Source organism: Lepidochelys kempii, chromosome 1, assembly GCF_965140265.1.
Source record: "Lepidochelys kempii isolate rLepKem1 chromosome 1, rLepKem1.hap2, whole genome shotgun sequence".
Lineage (NCBI taxonomy): Eukaryota > Metazoa > Chordata > Testudines > Cheloniidae > Lepidochelys > Lepidochelys kempii.
The window spans coordinates 261,862,114-261,881,572 of record NC_133256.1 but is presented as its reverse complement, the minus strand read 5'-3'; the positions used below and the strand labels follow the sequence as shown (position 1 = coordinate 261,881,572).

At 39.3% G+C, this 19,459-nt stretch overlaps 1 protein-coding gene across 11 annotated transcripts in view; it reads left to right on the top strand.

Moving 5' to 3' along the window:
• ATF7IP (activating transcription factor 7 interacting protein) overlaps positions 1-19,459 on the top strand; it is a 168,165-nt gene that overhangs the window by 110,258 nt on the left and 38,448 nt on the right. For 6 of the 11 annotated variants that reach the window (XM_073327316.1, XM_073327318.1, XM_073327308.1 and 3 more), the window contains one exon: positions 172-9,465. In XM_073327316.1, coding sequence (XP_073183417.1) covers positions 172-1,713 — 1,542 coding nt within the window. In that variant the 3' untranslated portion in view covers positions 1,714-9,465. Of the gene's footprint in view, positions 1-171; positions 9,466-17,424; positions 17,504-19,459 lie in introns of those variants that run through there. The other 5 variants (XM_073327313.1, XM_073327311.1, XM_073327315.1 and 2 more) reach the window with 2 other exon arrangements.

The window sequence follows — 19,459 nt, the reverse complement described above, 5'->3', positions numbered from 1 at the left end:
ATTAAAGCATGTGTAATGCCATGGTTACTAATGATCTAAAAATTTTAAAAAATTTGGCTAGAGAGGTATGATCTTAAGACATGCCATGTCATTTTAAAAAAATCCAGTTAATGCCACCTGCTTTTTGTTATGTAAAATCCAAAATATTATGTATTACTCCGCACTTCACAGCTCTCAGAACAAAAAGTAGTTCGCAGTGTGCCGTATACCTGTGGCATATTTGATGGTACAACTTTGATCAATTGTTTCGAAAACCAGTTGAAACAGGAAGAGACTTCATCAGACAGTAAAGAGCCAGTAGAAGCAACACAGACGAATTTTAACTTCCCTGAGGATGTCCTGTTTGGCTTGGAGGAGGAGGAAGAGGATGCTAAGAGCATCAAAAACACCCACAAGCAGACTGGCTGGGCTGCTAATCTACTAAAGCAGTGGCTGGCTAAAAATGGCAAGGATCCTAGCTTTGAATTGGTGCCAGTAACTGAACTCAATGATATTTTAAGAGAGTTTTATTACACAATAAGGAACCATGATGGAAATACCTACAGTGTGGCAAGTTATAAGTCCATGCGTGCTGGCTTGAACCGGCATCTCAAAATGCTACCCTATAATCGTCAGATTTGCCTAATGAAGGACAAAGAGTTTTCCAGTGCTAACATGGTGTTTGTGAGTGTGTTGAAGATGCTGCGCATGCAGGGGAAGGATGAAACTCACCACCACCCTCCCATAGCAGCTGAAGACTTACGTAAGATTAAGCTGTCTGGGGTGCTGGGGTTACATAGTCCTCTGGCACTGGTCAACAAGGTGTGGTTTGATTTGCAATTGCATTTTTCCAAACGAGGGAGGGAAATCTTAAGAGACTTGGCTCCAGATGCCTTTGTTGTTGAGAAGGACAAGAATGGGCGACGTTATGCTATGTTTAGATATCCTGGCAAAGGGAGAAATGCAGAAGACCCCCATAAAATGGGTAAAATGTACGATATGCCAGGAGACCCAAACTGTCCTGTTTTTTCCTTGGAGCTTTATTTGTCTAAGTTGCCACCTGAACCCCCTGCGTTTTACTTGCATCCGTTAAAACTAACGACAGAGCAGATGCGAGAGCAGCCTGTCTGGTACAAACGAGAACCTATGGGAGTGAACTACTTGGGTACAATGATGCCCAGGATAAGTGTGGCAGCCAGGCTGTCCCAACGATATACCAATCACTCTCTCAGAACTACCACCATCCAATTACTATGTGAAGCAGGATTGGGGCCCAGAGAGATCATGGCAGTGACAGGCCATCGCTCTGAGTCTGCTATTAGACATTACTGGGGAGCTGCAGAAATTCGCTACAGGGCCTGGTCGGATATAATGGAGAGTAACACTCCCAATTATCTCTATAACACTATTCCAAATGAAGTGGTAAAAGAACCAGTATCTGATGCTTCCACTTCTTCCATAAAACATGTCATTTTAGAACAAAACAAAATGTCATTACTTCCTAATAAATCTATTGTACCTGCCAGCAACCATGTGACACCTAGCAATAATGTGACTTTAATCCCTGGGGGACACATGGCTCTGAGTTCTAAAAGTCACATGATGTTGAAACACAGCTCTTCCAAGGTGCTTCTTCCCAAGGACATAACCAGTGTGACTACCAGTGCTCTTCAAGGATGCTATAGTGAACCTGTGTTTATAAGCCGTGTGATAAAACAAGAACCAATGACTTGACACATCTATAAAAGGAATCAATTGAGATTCATTGCTAAGGTAGAAAAAGGAAATGTTCTCCTGTTGATTGAATTTTTTTTGCACTTGGGGCATTAAGGAAATTTCTTACTGCTTAGTTCAGCAAGAAGTATCCTGCCTGTGCCCCCTGAAGTGAGCTGTGAACAGAAATTTTGAAAGAGCGAGGCTTGGAGTCTGCATGACCTTTTACAGCAGCTGGGACTATAGTTGGTCAAGCAGAGCCTTTAAATAATGCCATCTTCAGTAAGTGTTGCTTTATATCTTACACTTACGGAGAGTGTGTGTTTGTTGTCATACCATCATGGGCCTGCTGGCGATGATGTAGCCTTTTACAAAGAGGAGAATACTGATAATTCAGAGGAGTAGGCACAAATACACTACAGGTATTTATACATGCACTATCACCCAAGCAATTATTTGATCACCTTCTCTCTTTCTGTCCAAATTGACTGCATCCTTATTAGGACAAGAACTGGGATTGTGCTGGTTTTAGCATACTTCTAAATTGACTGTCATATACTTGTACTGATCTGGAGAGTTTGGGGTTTATTTCTTATTTTGCACTTTTGCAAGTCTCCTCCTTCCCCTTTCATAGTGCTAGGTAAGGGAAAAGTTCTTAAACATTCTGGTCCCCAAAGTCACTTCATGATAACTGATATAAAAATGCATAGCCTGCTACTGGTACATGGGAAAAATATTATTATAGCAACTGCAAAGGAAATAGAATGGCCCCATGAAAGGCAAATAGGTACAGCTGACATGCTGTTTGTTTGCATGTGTGCGCGTGTCTTAAATATTTGTATATCTCTCCTGTACTGGATTTCCATCACATTTCACATTATTCCTGGCCTTGGCACTTGGCAGGAGTCATGAACATTTGAGTCTGTTTTTTCCCGTCCTTTCCAGAACTGAATGTACCATTTGGTCGGCATATGCAAATTAAGATAAAATTGTTAATATACATGTATCAGTGCAGTGTAATCTTCCATCAGATTCCTTCACCAAGAGGAAGTGTGTCAGGAAGTCTTGTTCTCTCCCAACCCATCTTAGAAATTACTTAGTTCGCCCTATGGACTTAGTATATTAGTCACTGCCTGATTGCGGCAAGTTGATCCTATCATCACATTTCACAAAAAAGGGATTTCTTACAGGCTACAAATTTAGCACCTGTCAGTGAATGTGTTAGAAATAAGTTCTAAATGCTGCTTCAGCAGTGAAGAACAGTAGGAATTGAAAGGAGTAGGAGGAGTTAATTTTAAATGAGCCATCCTAGAGAATTTAGCCCAATGATTTTAGTACCTCTCGTTGCCCTTTTCCGTGAATTTTCTTAAAAGGACACTGGCAAAGTAAAGATCGTATTTGATTTTTTTTTTTTTTTTTTTTTTACCTATTGTAACATGTAATACTTAAGATTATGATAAATGAAAGCTAAGAGAAAATATTTTTCATGCTACTGATTGGGCCACAGGTTAAGAACCACTGCATTAGTGACTCCTGTAGAAACACAGTAGACCCTGTATTATCATTTTACTGTAGGATGAAGCAAATCAAGCTGGGGTGTGAAGGAGAACAACTGTTTCTAATATCTAGAAAATGGAGAGACAACCTAAATTCTCATAATATAGGGGAGCCATGTAATATCCTACTCCAAGGCATAGGAATGCTAAAGAATTTGAGTAAATTAAGGTCCTAAATTAGGGATTCATTTAAAAAAAAAAATCATGGTTCTGCTGGACTAGCAAGTTGAATCGCTTCTTCTAAAAAGCGCTTTGTCCAGGTTTACACATAATGAAAATAAATGCATAGCACTTTCCAGACTACCCTTTATATAGAAAAAGAAAAGAAACTTTCTCATCCTTATAATCTTAGGTAGTTCTGTGCTGTGACTTATCTATAGTTAAAGAGAACAACTGTTTACTTTCAACTTGAACAATATCCAACAGAAACAGTGCTGTTGATAGAAAAAAAAAATCTTCCTCTTTGTCCCCTTTGCTGCTTATTGTGGTCATACTTACCCACATGCCCTGTTCTGGTCTTACTGCGTTTTGTGTGACTTACTGTAAAGGCATACTGCAAGGCTAATGGTTTCAGTCTTTGGGACAAGGCTAGTTGGTGATTATATATAATATAAATTTTAATTGGACTTCTATTGCAACCACTTCTGTGGGGAAGATTTTTTAGTAGCTTTTAATTGGCCAATTTCTGAAATTCAGTTTGGGATTTTTTGTCATTAACTACGTGTGCCATATTGTCAGCATTAATTTGACTCCTGCTAGTTTGAAACTGTTGATTTGCAGTATGACTAGATTTTTCTTTTCCTGTGTGGGGAAAAATTTCAGAAGTGGAAAAAAGCTGTTTCTGGTTGGAACAGGAGTATGTGCCTTCTTTGAAAGTGGGTTATTGCTAAAAATTGGTATACATTTTAATTTATTTCAAACCTTTCTTAGCTGAAACAGCCCTCTGTGCCATTAGAAATTAAATGGGTACCACCAAAGTTCTGTTTTAAGTTCAATAAAGCTGAGGTAGGGGAGCAGGATGATGGCTCATGATATGTAATAGGATATATAGAGCATTTTATTTCTGTTGAAAATTCAGATATGACCATGGTCAGGAATAAGCAAAATTATTTATTATATGAGAGCTATTTGGTTTCAGTCCAGTTCTTTGCTAGCTTCTGTGATGCAGACACATATATCAACATTTATGCTAATTGGCCTCCTTATTAGCAGTGTCAGCAGAGAGATGAGGAAAAAGGACATGAAAACTGAACTTACCTATTCCCCCTCTGTTTAGTCCGCAAAAGAGAAAACAGAGGGGAGATAAGTTTAAGTACATAAAAGGTTTTTACAAGGAGGAGGGAGAAAAATTGTTTTTCTTAACCTCTGAGGCTAGGACAAGAAGCAATGAGCTTAAATTGCAGCAAGGGAGGTTTAGGTTGGACATTAGGAAAAACGTCCTAACTGTCAGGGTGGTTAAACACTGGGATAAATTGCCTCAGAAGGCTGTGGAATCTCCATAGCTGGAGATCCTTAAGAGCAGGTTAGACAAACACCTGTCCGGAATGGTCTAGATCAGCATTTCTCAAATGTGGCCTCATGGGCCACCAGGATTTTTTCTTGCGGCCACAGCTGCCTGGGTGGTGACTGGGGGGGCAGAGCAGCGGCTCCTACCCTGGGGTCACCCCCTGCCTCCTTCTGGAGCCACAGACACTGTAGGAGCAGGCAATCAATATTAGTTCCCCACCTTCCTGGGGGCGGTGGGGCTTGGGCTTTGGCTTCAGCCTGGGGTGGTGGGCACCAGGCTCTGTCCCCCAGCCATACGGCTTCAGGCTCTGGCCCCGGGCTCACTCCTTCATGTCACCACTGGCCCCTGATGCCTCCAGGCCCCACCCGTGCAGTAGTACCCTAGACTCCAGCCCCGGACTCACCCCCATCACCCTGACGCCTGCTGCCTCCTCCATGCTCCCATCCAGTCCCCCATTGCCCTGGCCCTCCTGCCTCCTTACTCACCTCCCCATCCAGGTTTTAATTTGTCCTCCAGCTTGCCAAGGATGAGTAAGTCTGCTGTGCAAAGTGATATTAACAAATATACAAATATCACTTTTCACAATAGCAGACTTACTAGCTAGCAAGTCTTCAAAAAAAAAATCAAACAAAAAAAGCAAAACATGCAAAGCACCTTATTTGTTTTTCTAATCTCTTTAGGCCCAGTAAAGAATAGGGACAACTGTACATTATTTTTATTATTGAGTCTGCAAAAAACCCTACATAAATAAATTACAATGATTTGGACATGTATATGTGCATATTTATTTGTTTTTCCTAAAATTAATTCAGTATTTTAAGAAAAATTGTCATAGCAGCCACCAGCAAGAGTTGGTGGCCGCCCTCTGAGGCCACCCAAAAATTTGTTTTGAGAACCCCTGGAGATAATACTTAGTCCTGCTGTGAGTGCAGGGGACTGAACTAGATGACCTCTCAAGGTCCCTTCCAGTCCTGTGATTCTATATGGTCTCTCTCTTCCTTAGTCATGGGCAAGATACATTTGAGGGCAGCGTTTATGTGCAACTTGTACTGCCCCTACCTGTAATTTACCTGTTATAAAAACAGAATTTCAGTCTCCAGACCTGTCAGTCTGGCACTCTTATTAGCAATTAAAATTAATTGAAAACTATCTAAATATGACAAATGCATTTTAAAAGAATTTGCTACTACTCCTCTAATTTCTGTAATTGGACTTACTCCTGAGAAGCTGAAAAGTGTCATACTAGTTGCAAAATGTGTAGCCCTTACTTGCCATATGGAGCTTAGTTTTTGGAAGGGTGTCTGCCATTTTTAGGAACTAGCTTCCATTTCTCAAGGCAGAGTTGATTGTCATCAGGGGCTCCCAAGCACTGTGGCAAATGACTGTGTCCTCTTTCTGATACACCCAGAAACTTCAGTTTTAAATCCCCTTTTCATGCTAAAACCTTGGTGCCAGGAATCATGGAGGCCTTTGTCAGAAAGAAGTCCCATGTTTTGTCCTTTCTGCAAATAGTGTTGGGAAATTTCTGCTGCCAGCCTGAAGGGAGAGCCATAAATTCCAGTTGTGCTTATAAAGTCAGCCCAGCTCCTCAGAACATGCTGAGATTTTTTTTTATGCTTTTCACTGCTATGAAAAGAATTAATTCTGACCTAAGCTACAGTATGTGAGATCTAGAAAATCAATTTTCCTCATTGCATGGACTTTCTCTGTTACACACACCATCACCCCAGGAACCTTAATTGTCCAAAATGTCAGAGAGACAGGGTTGAAATCATCTTAGTGTTACTCTCTTTTTAATCTGTCATGTCTGTTTTACCCTGAAGGGTTGCACACTGGTAATTAATTCAGCATAGACAGATCTACCATTAAGCAGCAATTGATCAATGGACCTTCAGTTTGCAGCTAACCTGGTTCTCCTTTTTCTATCCTCCCACCCTACCTCCCCAAAAGAAAACATAGGGAGAGGAGAGGAAAGCTTATTGCACTTACATTTTATAGTCTCCTTTTAACTTATCTTAAACTTTCTCTTGTTCTTACTATCCAGTCACTGCCCCTTTGATCATGATCCTCCCAGTGCCTCAGGATCTGGAAGTATAATTTTGAAAACATGGCAGGCACTTAATATAAACCTTAATATATAAATGGTTCTATGGAAACAGATGTGATTTCAATTATATTTAAAATCTTTGTTATAATTTTTGAAGTATTTTTATTATCCTAATTTTGATACCTGATTTATACATTATATGCAATATATACTATGTATAAACACAGGACTGTGACATAAAGAGAGAATATACTGTCTTTTAATATATTGATGAAAGACATATGTTGGAGGTATTAAAAATGGCTGGGTTGAAATCTTTACCTGTTCAGTGATGGGTACAAACTGTTGTTAAATCCTTGTATCAGTTAAACAGTGGCTTCTCCTCCCTTCCCCTAATCAGGGGTGCACTTTATCCTTTCACAGAACAAATAAAATCCTTTTGAGTTTATGCCTTATCTGTGCATTTTATCTTTTCAGCTAACATGGTTAGTGACCCATTTCCCATTGTTTCCAAAACTCCCTGACTTGTTTGGTTATTAATAGAGCTTCTTTGAGGGCACTTTGTTGACAATTCTAAATTCACTTGGTAAGGTGTTGATAAATAAAATACACTTACAATTTTCTTCTCCCCTCCCCTGCAATATGTGATAAACTTAATGAATGCAGAGTCTGTTGGGAAACAGTGTGATCAGAGTGGACATGTCAGCTTTAAAGATTTATAAGCAGCTAGTAATATACATTTCATATTTTTGAAACATCACTGATTAAAATGTTTCCTTGTGTTTCATATTTTTTTCACTGAAAATAAACATGTATATATTATGTATGTAAAACAAGACACTGTTTTTTATGTCTCTGACATTGAAGGTATATTTGTGCTGCTAAGGTTCAGTTATTTCTAATCTGTAAGGTGGAATCTTTACTTGAGACTAATTCTAAGTCCAAGACTTGGGCTTTGTCTACACTACCACTTTTGTTAGTAAAATTTTGGTAATGAGGGATGTGAAAAAAACACTCTGCTGACTGATATAAATTTCACCAGCAAAAGTGCTGGTGTGGACAGCACTTTTTGTTGTCAAGAGAGGCTCTCCTGCCAACATAGCTCTCTCTTGCTGGCAAAGAGCAGTTACCCAGGAGACCTTACAGCTGCACAGCTGTAGCGGTACAGCTGTACTGCTGTAAGGTCCATAGTATAGACATAGCCTTAGATTTTAGGGCAGTACAGAAACTGTACTAATGTGGATTAACATCCCATCACTATTTGAGCGCTGCCCAATTCAACAACATGCAGTGCTTCTGGATAAAGCAGTGCTCCTCCAAAACCTCCCAACTTTTAAAATGATACATCTTTTCCCTGAGACCCTGACTATGCTAGGAAAACTCTCCCAGTCACTAACAGCTATCTTCTACAACAAGCAAAATTTACTAGTGTTTACAGAGCTGGGTTGGGACTAGAAAATTCAGCCAAGTGTTAAAATATCTAGATCAACTTCTTTGTGCCATTATGTTAGCCACAGATAGCTTAATACAGTTCATTGTATCTACTGCTTTAAACCTTGATTTTTTTTAAAAAATGTATTTTTTCTCACCAATTGTAGTATTGGGATCTTCCCTAGTTCATGCTCGCCTGTCTGTGATGCTTACCATTTTTAGGTGGGCAGTGGGTTTTGAGGAAGTGAAGTAAATGTATCGCCTTACAAAAACAATGAAGAGTAGAGATGTTTGTGTGTGTGTGCGTGCACACGCATGTGTTTGTTATATACCCTTTTAGTTACATGACTTAAAAATGCAAAGCCACAGCAACAGAGTAAGAAATGTATGAAGTGCTATCTCAGTTGCTTATTCCTTAAGAAATTGCTGTTAGAATAGAATTGGCTGTGCTAAGGATCCTAATTTTATCCACTAATAATTTTTATGTTTATGGGAGAATAGATGAGGCTTAATTAAAAATCCCTATGGAAATAGAGCCAATTTACATTATTTGAAGAAATAAAGAAATGAAAGGGTATATGATAAATAGGGGTATATTAAAACTGGTTACTCTGCTGATCCCTTTTTTTGTTCAGACTTGCTTTGTTCGTTTGAAGAAAGTAATGAGCAGTTCTGAATGGGGGTAAGGGGAACACTATGGTCCCATCCCAAAGATACTACAGAAAATGTCTGTTGGCAGTACTTCCGCACCCACACAATGTTAAAATGAATATTTCAGCCATGTGAAACTCTGCTTGTTTGGAGTAAAAGGCGAGTAAACTTAGCTTTTTCGTTATTGTCATTTTCATCATCTTGGTAAGAGAGGGCAAATAGATATAGTGCCTGGGTTGGTAAATTTTCATGACAGTTTTGCAAGGCTGGAATATTTAATACACTTTGTAGGAAGGAAAGAGCATAATTGCTTTGGAGGTCATAACTATTAAGTGGCCATATACATCTGATTCTGAAGTAATCTGTGGGGCTAAAATATGTTGAAAAATGCTGAACTTGTTACTTTACAACCAATTCTTAGTGTGTGGTCAAAATTTGTAGTTTCATATCCAGATGAAAAAAGAGACAGTGCCAGGCCCCAAAACACCCTAGATAAGCAGAGTACTCCCAGTTTTAACTCCCCCCTCAAAATTTTAAGTGTGATTTTGCTATTATATAACGCCTTGGTGCGTCTTGTATGATTGTAATGTGATGCTGCACAGTTTTGTCTGTTTTAGAGCACTCCAAATTTTTTTTTCTGTTTTGTTACTGTAGAAACTGTTCTAATATTAATAAAAAATGGTCTGTATTCTGTGGACCTACCACAGATACCCTTCAGAATCTGTATCTTTACTAGGCTGGAATGAATTTTCAGTTTTGCATTTTCAATTTTTTTAAAGTTTTCTTTTCTTTTCTTTTCTTTTTTAATTAAATGTTTCTTTATATAAAGCAGGTGGCATTACATAAATAACCATGCGTTGTTATTTCTACGTGATCAGCTGAACCATGGCGTTATATGATACCAAAACAGCTTTTACAATTATATATAGTGTCTGATTTATAAATAAAATAGTGGAAAACACCTGTTAACTTTCTCCCAAATGTTTTCCATGCAGTAAAAATCAAGGTTTTACAGTGATAAAGAAAGGTCTACACATATATTTCTGTGTTTAGCTGCAGTACCCAAAAGGTTCTTTCCCAGAGTTCCATTCATTAGTGTACTAATAATTGGTGTATATTGCCTGATATGGCAGCCACTACCTCTCCTTAAGACGATTCTCACAATTGTAGCTGTCTTGATCAGACCATTAGCCTCCTTAACCTTTTTTGGTCTTAAATTTCTCCTATCTCATTCCCTGTATTTTAAGATTTCTCATAGAAATGAAATTCCTGCTCGTTAAATTGTAAACTGGTATCAGCCTTGTATATGGCAGAGGATGTCTTAAAGGCTTTCTGGTGCCAAGCTCACATGTTGTACCTTTCTCTGCAGTGTGCTTTACAGGCCGCATGAAAAACAAAATGTTTCAAGTCTGTGAAAAGTTTTAGCTGTGGAATGTAATGTGATAACTCAGCCCAATATCTCCAAACTCCAAGTAGTGAGAGGGGGAATGACTTCAGAATCAGTAAAGCACCATGTCATTACTATAAAGAACCTAAGGCTTCTTTTCATTATACTGTGGGATGACTACTTGGACATAGTTACATGCTTTCAAAGAACTTTTACCCATTTTTGTACTATTAATAGTATGCACCTAGATTTTATTGCAAATCTACATGGTGACATCCTCCCAAATGAAGGCATCTTCTTGCAGTTACATGTTATGGTGATCCTATTTACTAGTACTGTAGACTTTAACTAGTTGGTCAAAGCAGATACTTTGGTTTCAGCCATTTTACTTTCACCAATAGTTGTTCATTCTTAGAGTGTGTGGTATATTTCTTTGTCTGTGAGAATTTGTGTTGTGCCAGTTATAGGAAGGCTCCATTTATATCTCCTTATTCCTACATCACCTGCCTTCAGGCACAGAAAAGTGCTTTATCCCTGCTTTGCTCCTGACATACACCTTCTAAGGCGTGTCTCACTGGTTAGTGTGACTGCTTGTCAGATTATGCAGTGCTGCAGTTCTTTCTTTCTTTTTAGAAAGAATTGCTAGGTAGAATTGGGGGAAGCAGATGATATGTTATCACATTATATCTGAAGGTGTGTAAAATTTGGAATCTAGACCTCTTGAGTTGATCCTATTAGTTGACATTTGAAGTTAGGATTATTTCATTACAATTATCTGTATAGATTCTCATGATGAAAGACAAACATATTTCCAGATGCATTTCATACAGACTTAGTCAAGCCAGCGTGTCAGATCACTTTTCAGTAAGATGGCTGCAACCAGTAGAAGACTCAGGAATGCCAAGTTTAAATATAAACACCTCCTTACCCCTCCCCCCCCCCAAATTAAAATACATTTTAGAAATAATTTTCATTATGTGGTTTTCTAAACACTGCAGTAATATATGTTCAAACTATTTTTGAAATTAGGATTTGAATTAAACCCCACAAAAAATAGAATTGCACAGTCTCAGTCACTGGTTTGAAGGAGATTTATACTTTGTCACCTGCTTTGCTTCCCCTCCTCCAGTCCTGCACAGGTCTTTCCTCTTTCACATCCCTGAACTTGCTAGTAGTGTAGAAGAGCTGTTTATTGCCAATACACTCTTCTCCCTCACTATTTTGATCTACTTGCTACTCATGGCAAGCAAATTGAGAAGAAGAGCCGTGGTAGAGATTATTTTTACAGTGTTGTGGTTGTGCCTACCAGCTTACCGATATAAGAAGGTACTGGAGTCTTGATTAACTTTTTACTGCTTAAGAAATGAGTTTTTTAGGAGAGACTTGGATCAGAGATGAAAGCAGTGCCTATTGGCCATGTATTTCAGGTAGAATAAACAACACTAAATGAGACGTGAAGTGACGTTGTCAAGCACTTGCATATTGCTTCCAGGATTGGTGGAGATGACTGCACCCTGTTCTGGTCTATTGCCTCTTTTTTCTCTCTTGTTGGTTGTTCTTCCTCCTTTATTTTCCCCCTCTTACCCATCTGTTGCCTGTTTATTCTTCCCTCACCCTTCACTCTTCCTTGTCTCTTCTGTCCTCTCTCTCTTGTTTACTGACACTCCTCTTGTGCCTGTGTTGTTAATCTTGTTGGGCTGGCTGCACAGCAGACTTCAAAGTGAAATTTGCTAGTCTGGAAAGCTTCACTTTGCCATGAAATGGCTTACTTGGAAAGTGAAATTTACCAGACCAATTTGAAAAACAAACATGAACACATTAATAGGAGCACAAAAAGGTAGTTTATAAACCATACAGAAACCATAAATTAATTTCTTATTACAATCCTGTAATTGTATTAATATTCAAGATGTAGCCTTTGACATAAAGTTTCAGAACAGAGTACTTTTTTACAGTTAAGCTTGTAAATTACTGGGAAAGGATTCCTTTTAAAAAGAAACTCTGGCATAAGCTTTAATGGTGTTGGTATGAAAACAACCACAATAATAAACAAAAATGAAGTTAATTTTATTTCACCCTCTACAGAAGAGGCACTGTTGCATAAATAAATATAAAATATGACCACTAGAAGTTAAACATACAAAATTCTCATGATGTGGAATTACCAGTTTAACCATACAAAAACAAACGTAAAAAATATGCCAAATAAAGAGAATATTAAGGAATATTGTAGCAAATGGAATTTTTAGTAGTAAAATTTCTGCTTTTTTGATATAAAGGTTTATAAACATCAGTGCTGCTTTTACAGAAGGATTCAGGAGATAGGATCTAGCAGAGTCTTGTGACCAGTTGCTGTTTAAACATGACCTCCAAGGTTTTCTAAAGTTTGTTCGCTTTTTTGCCTGAGAGACTCAATGATCCATAGTCACCCATATCTGTTTTATTTATCTGTCTCAAAGTCCTTATTTTAATGATTTTTAAAATTCAGAAATAGTGGCTATAAACCCCTCATCATAAAAACCCAAGAGAGACTTAAGCTTTATTTTCTGACAGCACTGCTCTTTGTGTGCCAAGCACATGTAAGTAAGAGTCCCTTCTCTGTTGCATTCATCACTTAAACATTTCTACAGTGTCTTGGTGAAAGTTAATTGTTTAGGTTAAAACTGTTGTGACAGGGTCGGGCTAGATGGCTACAGGAGAGTAATAGAAGGCAGATATATTAGCCCCAGGCTAAGTAGGTCCCTTTTCCCTGGGTAAGGTGACAGGGAAGGTTCCAAAACAATCAGGAACCTTCTGGAGACGGTTAAGACAAGCTGATTAGAACACTTGCAGCCAATCAAGAAGCTGCTAGAATCAATTAAGGCAGGCTAATCAGGTCACCTGGGTTTTAAAAAGGAGATCACTTCAGTTTGTGGTGTGTGTGTGAGGAGCTGGGAGCAAGAGGCACTAGGAGCTGAGAGTGAGAACGCGGACTGTTGGAGGAATGAGGTGTTCAAGCATTATCAGACACCAGGAGAAAGGTCCTATGGTGAGGATAAAAAAAGTGTTGGGAGGATGCCATGGGGAAGTAGCCCAGGGAGTTGTAGCTGTCGTACAGCTGTTCCAGGAGGCACTCTAGACAGCTGCATTCCACAGGGCCCTGGGCTGGAACCCGGAGTAGAGGGGCGGGCCCGGGTTCCCCCCAAATCCTCCCAACTCCTGGTCAGACACAGGAGTCATTGACCTGGACTGTGAATTCAGAAAAACGGCCAAGCTGAGGGCTGCTGTGAAGCTCCAAGGCGAGCAAATCCGCCAATGAGCTCAAGACCCACCAAGGTAGAGCAGGAACTTTGTCACACTGTTTAATTGCAGCCTTCTAGCATGTGGGAGGAGAAAAGACTCTTGCATTAGGAAGAGCTCAGATTAGTCCGTGGTTAACATGCCCATAGGGTTTGTGATGTCATTGTTTCATAAAACACAGAGTTACACGGGCTACAAAGGGCAAACTTCTAGAAGAAACAAAAGACAGAAGCAAGTTGTTTTTTTTTAAAGTATATACATTAACATAGCAGCTAGGAAAATTTAAAAAGCTTTGCTGTCCACCCTTAAGGCAGCTATCAATCTCATCCCCCACTATTACAGACAACCAAACCTCCACTGAGTTAGGGCGAGCTTTATGTTGCAGCTGAAAAGTGAGAGCCTGGTTCTGAGAGGGAATAGAAACAAGCAGATCTATTGCATGTTCTTAGGTACAGAATGATCTCTAGAATCATATACCTTTTAAAAAAATTAAGCATTTTGTTTTTGCTCCTGTTCACTTGGAAGACTGGACCATAGATTTCCTTCTATTGTTCAGATTTGCTAGGCAAAATGAGGACTAATCTCGAGTTTCCAAGAGTGCTTTTCTCCTTACCCAGCTCCATTACCTCGACACACCATCTACTGTTCTTTATTCTGTTCATGTCAGCTTCCATTTCAGGCTGCTGCTTTTGGCTTCTGGTGGAGCATTCAGCCAGGCCAACAGGCAAAAATCCTACACTGTGGCTGTGACTTGCCACATATCACAGTGAGCTGTTTCCTTTCCCACACTACTTACAGAAGGAGTAGCAGAGGCTATTCCTCTCAGTCCCTTTTCAAAGCATAGTCTTCAGTTGAAATGGGTGGAACTGGATTTTCAAATAGTAGGGAACAGGTAGTAAGAAATATTTCTCTCAGGAAACTCAGATAAGATCTTCCCTTCCCCAAGAACTTAGATTCCTTAGATATGCTCTAGGAATTATTTTGAGGAAATTTGGTGGCCTGTGTTATACAGAAGGTCAGACTAGATGATCACAGTGGACCTTTCCAGCCTTGGAATCTATGAATTTATGTAACTTGATCGTGATAGGCAGAGGTCTGATGTAATCAGAGTTCTTATGTCTTCTAGCCCATAGGTCTATGGCAAGCTCTACGGTCTCCCTCACCCTCTCCAACACCGGGAACAAGTGACCACTCTTTCCAAGGATTGGCTAGGGAGCCACTCAATCTGTGAAAAATACCCTCTTTTCATTAGAGATTATTTCTCCCTTGGACCGTGGGGACAAAACATTTCAATCTACCTTCAGAAAACAGTATGAATTGATACTTAAATGTCTGATTCCCAGGGCTTCCTGTTACTGTGTTCTCTTCTCTAGATTCAAGAGCTCAGTGCCACATTTGTAGGAAGTTAAGCTGGATCTCATTCTGCTTGCCAATTAATTTGTATGTAATTCTTGAAAGACTCAGTTAAAGCCCTGGCAATGGCAGGCACCATTGAGTTCATCACTAGTTCTGGTTAAGGACAAGCAGTCTTGCATCTACACTCTGCCGTATAGGCCTTTCCTTTTGGGGAGATTGCCTGTACAAGACCTTGGAAGACATGGCTGATCCTAAGGCATTGTTCCCTTCTTACAAGCAAAAAAAAACCTGAGACTTCACTGGCTAATTCATTTAGGACTTGCTTGTCCTTTTTGTGAGTCCCCAGTTAGATTTTTTTTTCCCAGATTTTGACCTTCTAGATTTCCTAAAGTCAACTTCCAAGCTAAATAGAACTTGCAGCCCTGTTAACTGACTGACACAAGTCAGGCAGGCCTCAAAGACCACTTCTGAGTTAAGTTTCTCTCCTCCCTCTGGAGGTTCCTCTGCGGAAACTGTATTTCCTTGTGGCAGAAGGAGTGGAAGGAAATCACTTCAGACTGAGTCTGAAAACTAAAAAATGGCTCAGCATTAGATTTTTCTTCCTCCTCCTCCTCCTCACTGAGTCTCTTCTTTTTTTTCTTCTTCCCAGAAAAGAAATGCTATCACAGAAATCATACATTATCTTGTAGACAAAGCCACCTACCCATTTCCTCAGCATGAAAAAGGAAATCTTCTGTCTGCTTAATCCTAACCATGCAGTCAGAGGGAAATTACCTTGTCTAAGATCTCAACTTGCCTAATCAATTCATCCAGTACAGAAAATTCAAGATGGAAACTATTCTGTCTAGCATAGTTATAAGAGAGCAAGAGAATTTCTTGTATCAAATTGGAAAGAATCATACTAAATCTAGAATCATATCAGAGTTATCTCATTTTGCCCTCAAATAGAGCCTTTTTCAATAAAACCTCCCTCAACTTTGGTCTTGCCTCATGTAAGATATTCATAAAGATCCTTAGCACTGGCAACAGCAGCCATCAGGGACAGCAAAACCCAAGTGATTTCCCTGTTTGGATGACTTACTGAAGAGATCACCAATATCAGCCACTCTAGATTCAAATGTCCCAGTGTTTGGTGACTCCATCACTTGTGATTAATAATACACAGAAAAACTGCTCTGACACCATCCTTTTCCCCCTCAGTGTCTCAGTGGAAGGGATGGTTTGCCCAACTGAGAATTCATAGAGGTAACTTCTAAGGTCATGGCTCTTCAGATCCACAGTCATTTGACAGCACCACACATCTTTCATTTTGTAGGACTGATATTGGCATTTGAACTGGCCCATGGATGAGACCCTATTCCATACCATTTCTTCACATTTATTCTTCCCTGGGATCAATTGTTACATTTACTCTTAGCCCATTTTTTTTTATCCCAGGGAGTTTGGGAGTCACTAAAGTTGCTGAATCTGCAGCCAGTGGTGGACTCTAGCAATACATCTGTTCACCACCCACACCAACAAGAAAGTTCCCAAATTTTGCAGCAGGATTAAGAAACCAGGAGTTCACATCATGGATACTTTCTCCAGAGAATGTGTGCAGAGACCCTGGAATATACATTCTTCCCTTCCCCCTCATCCCTTTCTTATCTCAAGAAAGTGCATGGGTGGAGGGTAGACTGCCTAGCAAGTCTGAATAGCTGAAAGAATAACATGGAACCAGATTTTGTTGAATGCTTCTTAGCAGAAACTCAGTTTACTTCTAAGGAAAATCTCTCTGGCTCGTAATGTTTTAGTTTGTTACAACATTGAGTCCTCATGAAGATGTAAACGCTGCCTTTGTTCATCAGCTTCAAAAGAGTGCTTCCAAATGGCTTAATCTGTGTGTTATTTCAACATAACCTATGGCTATAATTACATTAATGAAATGGCTTCAGAAGGCTGGACACAACTGGAAATTTTTAATTGTCAGTGTTGATATGCCCAGTAAATATATAGGTGCCCAAGTGGTTTTTGCGTTTACTTTTTCGGTATGAAGTCAGTTTCATAATTGGCATATAGTCGGGACTGTTAATTTCAAGGTGGCTAAAGCATTTCTCTAGTGGCCACTCTGCTGCTGCTTTTGTTTCCTTGTAGCAACACTGATGTTTCATAGAATGACTGAGGAAAACACAGCCTGCTGTGTATTTTGGCTTATAACATTGAGATTTTTGAATGGAAGGTGGCTTATAATAATTAATAATAATTTATTTATAAAATACAAGTACTCTACAATATCTCTTACTACATCTTACAAAATTATAAAATATTGGTGTTGCATACCATTCATTCTGTTTTCAGCTCCTTCTCAACCACTGTGAATATCCTCTCAAATTTTCTCCTTCCCCTAATATTACCAGTGCCTCTCCAGTCACCATGCTTCAGCTCTGAGCCCCTTTTTACTCAGTTTTCAGTCAAGACCTCTTTATCTGCTGTGTTCCATGGAGTTGCCTTTGCAAAATGCAGGAGTTTTGTCTTTCAGAGTGGGAAGGTCACAGGCAGTGATTCAGGAGGTGTCATTGATCTCACCCTGGATGATGAAGATGATGGCTCTTCCCAAGGTAAGTCAGAAGAGATCCATTTAGCTGTGAGGAAAACTGGGCTAGCATTAGTATTTCATCCTACCAATTTGAGAAGGATGATCCAAAGAAACAATTATATTTTCACAGGTTTCCAAAGGAACAATGGGAATTTCTAATTGATAAGTGAATTTAAAGTTTTTGCATTACCTTCCTACCTACTGTAAACCAGATACTTAAGCAAGTTAGAATTATCCTTTTAACTAATTTTAGCCTTACAATTCCAGTGTATTGCATTGTTCCCTTAAATCTAGTCCCTGAAAAGTCTCAAGATAGTCTGTGGTATTAAGTGCTGTACCAAAGAAGTTCCACAGAAATACTGAATGCATCCGATGAAGTGAGCTGTAGCTCACAAAAGCTTATGCTTAAATAAATGTTAGTCTCTAAAGTGCCACAAGTACTCCTTTTCTTTTTGACAGATACTCATGATGCCTTCACCTGATCTGAATATTAATTTTCTTCCCCATTTGTCGAAGGTCTTGCAACAATATAGTAGCCTTTACTTCAGTAAAATAGCAGTGTAATGTTACAAAAAAACCAAGAACTCCCCTTCCCTCCCCTACTCAACTGGTAGGATAGTACAGGAGACATAACTAAGAAGGTCATGCAACCTCAGCTCTTTGTCTGTGTCTACACTAGAAAACGTCATATCTATAATTCATCACCAATGTTAGGAGCAGTAAAACATGTAACATAGGCACTCAGGTCTTTTTACCACTGTCATCTAATCTTAATGTTGGTCTTCAGTTGACAAGTTAAATTTATTTTACAATGTTTGTATTCAAAGGTGCTACCCAGTGAGATTAATAAATTGTAAAAGGAACCAGAGGGAACAAATAGAGATTTATGTGATATTGTCCTAAAGTGGATCCACGTTACTGTGGCCTGTGCCAACAGATCTTTTCTGCCAGTAAAAGATGGACTTTGTTCACAGCTCCTTTCAGTCTGACAACTCAGCTTCACAATATAATCTCATCATTTTGTCAGGGCCCACTTAATTGGGGCTGCTAGAGGAATTTCAGTGATCCTCAAAGAAAAAACGTGGCGTCTTCAAGTCCAATTATAAACTATGCTCTGTTTGTAAATTACTTATACTTTCAAAAGCTTTAGTGTCTATTTTCAGAGTAGCAGCCGTGTTAGTCTGCATTCGCAAAAAGAAAAGGAGTACTTGTGGCACCTTAGAGACTAACCAATTTATTTGAGCATAAGCTTTCGTGAGCTACAGCTCACTTCATCGGATGCACTGTAGCTGTCTGGAGAATCCTCTAGCTCTGATTTTAGCCATTTATGATTTGTCTACAGAATTATTATTAGATTATTTTACATAGGTTCTTGGTGCTCTGGTGAGTTTTCTCCAATTGTGCAGGTTTGTGTTTTGTTCTGTGGTGGTGTTATTCTGTCTCCCCTTCCTTTCTACCAAATCCCCTGAGAGAACATTTTATACAATTCCTGACTGAACACTTACACTGTTAGGGAAGCAAAGGTTCCTTCTGATAGCTCACGCTTTTCCAACAGGAACCTCCCTCTGAAAAACAAAGGTTAAAATGTTGTATAGCATTCACTCTCAGTGCACAGGCCTGCTAGTCAGTCACTCCAGCTTCTGTGTTGGAACTAAAATTTAGCATGGTGAGGTGGATTTCAAACATATTTCTCTACTTGTCTTCCCCTTTGTCCTTCATCTTCCTCACGGAGCCTTTACGTGCTCCAAGAACTGCAATTAAAATACAACATGTTCCCATACAAAATATCCTGTATGTAGACTGTAAGTCATTCACGTATTTTAAATGGAAATTGAATTTCCAGTCATTTTTGTTCTCTGTTGGGACATCATCTGCAAATAAAGAATGCAGTGAAACTGGCAGCAGTAAGGGATTAAGGGGAACTCCAATAATTTAAAAAAAGTGACTGTTTTCAGAAAAATGGCCTTGTGAGACTAGC